Source organism: Octopus sinensis, linkage group LG10, assembly GCF_006345805.1.
Source record: "Octopus sinensis linkage group LG10, ASM634580v1, whole genome shotgun sequence".
NCBI lineage: Eukaryota > Metazoa > Mollusca > Cephalopoda > Octopoda > Octopodidae > Octopus > Octopus sinensis.
In genome coordinates, this window is record NC_043006.1 from 66607448 (window position 1) to 66612648 (window position 5201).

Sequence of the window (5201 nt, forward strand, 5' to 3'; positions counted from 1 at the left end):
TATATATATATATATATATATATGTGTGTGTGTGTGTGTGTATGTATATGTATATATATATATGTATATATGTATGTATATATATATATATATATATATATATATATATACATATATATATATTTATGTATATATATATATATATATATATATATATATAAACACATACAGACATATACATACATGGATACACACACACACATATATATATATATATATATGTATAATTGCAAGTTTAATATAAATAACATATTTATGTGTATATGTGCATACGCATACACACACAAATATATATACGCATGCATACTCACACACACACATGCACACACACACACACACACACACATATATATATATATATACATGTATATATGTAAAACTTTTATGTACGTGAATATGTCACTTTTTCAGATGGTTAAACGCCGATGAAGTTTTCACTGGTTACCTTTTCACATCGTCGGCTTATATAACAAATATAACTAGCAATGTTACTGCGATCGTCGTTGCTGTGGGTTTTGATGCTCTCTTCTCTCTATTAAACGCCTTGCTTTTCTCTTTATGAAATCACACAACTATACCTTTCGCATTTCCTTGCTACCACTACCATCGTTATCATCATCATCATCATCATCATCATCATTGCCATCATCATCATCATCATCATCATCATCATTGTTATTGTGGACGTCATCACAAGCATTACATTCTAATTCCCCCTCTTCCTCTTTCTTCTCCGCCTCTTCCCCCTCCCCGTCCGCCGTCTCTTCGTCATCATCATCATCATTGACGTCGTCGTCGTAGCAATTATCGCTATCGTTTCCATCTCCTCTAATACGTCTGACTTATCACTCGTCCATCTACCGCTTCCCCGATCCCGGTCCTCACTCCACAACTACCACGTAATCATCATCATCATCATCATCATCATTATTATTATTATTATTATTATTATTATTATTATAGGAAGAATTATCATTATTGCAATTATTACAATTGTTGTTATTTTTATTATTATTATTGTTGTTGTTGTTGTCGATATTTTCAACATTATCATTACTATCATTACCATCATTATCATAATTATTACCATTTTATTGTCATTATAACAATTGTGATTATTATAATTGTCATTACGAATAATGTGATTGAAATCATCATCAACACCAACATCCTTATCACCAATCCTCACCATCCTCGTCACCATCATCGTCATCATCACCATCATCACCATCATCATCGTCACCATCATCACCATCGTCATCATCATCATCATCATCATCATCATCATCATCATCATCATCATTATCATCATCACCATCACCGTGGTATAAACACTGAATCACTACCGCCATTACCTTGGCACTGTCATCAACACCAGCAACATCGTGACCATCACCACTGAACCGCCTTCCGCACGGTGTCCCAATTAATGTCATCATCGTCTTCCTCCTCCTCCTCATCATCATCATCCTCACCGTTTTTCTAGCATTACGATAATATCATCACCAACGAGAACTCCATCATCATCACCATCATCTTCATCTTCATCGTACCACCAATGTCATCGTTAGTCATTATCGTCTCAACATCCCTTCACAAAGCAGATTTCATTGTTTTTTTGTTTTTTGAGATATTTTTGTACTTTTCTGGTAAATATTATATATATATATATTTCAAAATTAATTTCTTTTTTAATAATATTTTTCCTCTTTTGTATATTTTTTCTTTTGGTTTTAATATCGTTTTTTTTTTCTGCAGATTTTTTTTATTTGTGTTTCTTTCTTTCCCTTTCTTTCTCTCTCTCTCGCTCTCTCTCTCTCTCTCTCTCTCTCTCTCTCTCGGCAAACAAACACAAAATATTATGAAGCTAATTAATCAGAAATACAACCGACACCACCACCACTACCACTTATTACAAACGTCATCTCCAGTCATCACCACCTCCATCATCATGATCATCATGATCATCATGATCATCATAATCATTATTATCATCATCCTCATCATTATTAACAACATCTTTATCATCAACATCATTATGACTCTGTCACCTCGTCGTGGACGTCACTGGTTCAAGCACTGAAAGAAATAAAGACAGAGAAAACGGACAGACGGAAAGTATGAAAACAGACAATATTTTGAAAAACAAAAAAAAAAGGTGTATGTTTTTTTTTTCTTTGTGTTTGATCTTTTTTTCAGTAGAAATTCTTTCTAGGTTTATTCCGTCGATATTTTCCGAATAAGATTTTTTGAAATGCATTCCGGAAATCGGGGCTGAAAATGGTATAAATGACCGGATTAAGTAGGCTGTTCATGTAACCCAACCACAACACAATACTCATCACTACCTCTGGTACCTCCATCGCATCCATAAAGAAAGGACGAACCAAGGCAATAATAAAGAATGGAAGCCAGCACACAATAAACGCCCCTGTTACTATGGCCAAAGTCCTCGCTGCTTTTCGCTCCCGTTTGATTTCTAACTTCTCCTTGTTTTTCAATTTCTCTCGCCTGACGGCTTCTGCTTGATCGACAACCGGAAGCATCACCGTATGAGCTTCGTCCACGTGACCATTTTTCACTTTGATCGTTGACAGGTTGCCATCTCCTTCGACTAACGGCAGCTGCTGTTGTTGCTCGTGCTGGTGTACATGATTGTTCTGTTGCTGTTGGACGTCTTTTTCGGGGCTTGATTCCTGACTAGAGTGTTTCTTGGTGTCTTTCAACTTCGATAACAAACTCACCGTTGTGTGATCTTTGCTGTCTGTTTTCGGTGTTTTCTTTTTGCCAAATTTTTCCTTACGGATTCTCGATCGTGCCACCATGAATATACGTAAATAAATGAACATCATGATAAACATGGGTAAATAAAAGGCTCCAACTGTTGAGAAGACGGTATAACCTAGATCTTGACTGATTATACAACGTTCAGGAATATCGGGTTCGTCTTGCATTTCTTTCCAGCCGAACAGCGGTGGAATCGAAATAAACATGGCCACTGTCCATACAAGGACAATCATGGTAATAATCCGTTTTTGCGTCCGGTTTCGTATGTATTCTATATTGGTCACAGCCCAGTAACGATCCATTGCTATCGCTACCAAATGAAGGATCGAAGCCGTACAACAGAGTACGTCGAAGGAGGTCCACATATCACATACCTCTTTCTGCAGAAACCATATTTTACTGATTTCACTTACGGCACTGAGAGGCATGACAAGTGATGCGACCATCAGGTCAGCTACCGCCAACGATATGATTAAATAGTTGCCAACATTGTGTAGATTTTTCTCCAGTAACACTGCAGCAATGACAAACACATTACCGATAATTGTCGCTAAAATGAGAAGTCCCAATATAATGGATGTCGATATAGCATGTTCGACGCTGTAAAATTGAGGTCGAAGTGACGGCACAGAATTGGTTGAGATCGATAGACTCTCATATTCGTCGGGTGCGAATGGCAAGTGAGAAAGATTTGGGTACAGGAATGACGTGTTGTCCATGAAATAGTATATCGTCGAATTATCGGTGTGGTAGCTGTATGTAGTATTATGAACAACCATTCTGTGATCTTCTTGACTGATTTCAACAGACATTTTTTAGGGTCACAACGTTAAAAAAAATTCCAGAACGCACAGCGATGCGTATATATATATAAGTTCGTATGTGTGGGTGTATTTGTTTGTTTATAAGATTCTCCTATGAATGCATGTGTTTGTCTTCTTTTCTCTTTATATGTGTGTATATATGCACATGCCACACTAAGGCATACATTTATATATAATGTGTCTATAATATTTTGTATATACAGATAAGGCAGAGCAAAGAAATAAAGAGGAAAAGAACAATGAAACCTCACCAGTACATAAATAAACAAAATATACGGCTGCGGATGTATGTGTGTAACGCTTTGTCACTATATATGAAAATATATAACGTTACTGTACAATAATAAACTTATATAAATATAATTATATATATATGTATATATATATGTTTGTGTATCGCAGTATATGTATCTAGTTCTCAGTATCTTCAAAATGATGTTCCCTCGTGCTGGAATACAGAAAGTGGTGATAGCGTTTTTTTTTTTTTTTAAATACGGAGAGAAATTTCTGTTGCGGGATCACGCGTGACGTGAAACAGCCTCAAATTCATATAAGGGGTTCTTTCTTGGTTTTCTTCTTCTTTACTTGTGTGTATTCGTACAATAGGTAAGTATCCTTAAGTTGCGTAATTAAACGAAGGCTATGAAGGAGGAAAAAAACAGGAAAAACAACAAAAAAAAACAAACAGGCAATATTAAAGACAATGGTAATAATAACAATAATAATGATGATGATGATGATGATGATAATGATAATAACAAGAGAAAAGAAAAACGGGGTTATTTATCCTTTTTCCTTTCTTTTAAACCAAAAATCATTTTTTTCCTTCCACATTTCGTTCCGTTTAAAATTTCTCTTCCTTACTTTCTCCTGACATATATTTAAATATATACATGAGTGGAGATATATGTGAATATGTATAGATACACGTATATGTATATATTTATATATTTGTATATATATACATATACATACACACACGTTTAACTCATCTTCATTTTACTTTTTGTGCACATTTCATATAGGTTTCTATTTAAATTTTACCACCTCTCCGATTCACTCTGTTTCTCTTCTCTTTCTTTTACAATCTCTCTAATATTTACTCTTTCTCCCCCTCTATCTCTCTCTTTGACTTTCTCCTTCTCACTCTTTCTCGCTCCTTTGGTTTGATTTAAATCGATATGATTTGTTTAGGGTATTTTAAAATTTTGAATTTAAGATATTTTCTTCGATTAAATTGAAGTTAAATAAAATTAAAAAAGAAAAAGAAAATATAAAGTTATATTGGAAAACAAACAAAAATCAATAAAGCAAAATATTCAGATTTGCTTTTATCGTTTTTTTTTCTCTTATTAGTCTCTTTTTTACATTTTCATCATTCTTTTTGCTTCTAGTTGTTTATTATTGGTAGGTGGCGCTGGTTAGTGTTTTTGAAATATGTACAGAAACACAAATAAAATATAGAGATGGATTTCCTGTTTCCTTTTCTATTGTTTGCGTTAGTATTGTCGTTGTTTTTGTTGTTATATTTTATAACGTGATTATTTTCTTTACAACTTAAATTTTTTAATTTTTCGCTTTTATTACTTT

General features: G+C 34.1%; 1 protein-coding gene across 1 annotated transcript; it reads right to left on the reverse strand.

Annotated features, from left to right (window-relative positions):
• Window positions 1–1079: 1079 nt before the first annotated feature.
• On the reverse strand, window positions 1080–3690 carry LOC115216428 (5-hydroxytryptamine receptor-like). The gene has a single exon (XM_029785759.2). The coding sequence runs from the start codon at window positions 3597–3599 to the stop codon at window positions 2196–2198; it is 1404 nt and encodes a 467-aa protein (XP_029641619.1). The 5' UTR covers window positions 3600–3690; the 3' UTR covers window positions 1080–2195.
• Between the last annotated feature and the right edge of the window lie 1511 nt (window positions 3691–5201).

What these genes read in the sequence shown, in the direction of transcription:
- LOC115216428 (XM_029785759.2), bottom strand. Translation starts at nt 3,599, where the DNA reads ATGTCTGTTGAAATCAGTCAAGAAGATCACAGAATGGTTGTTCATAAT.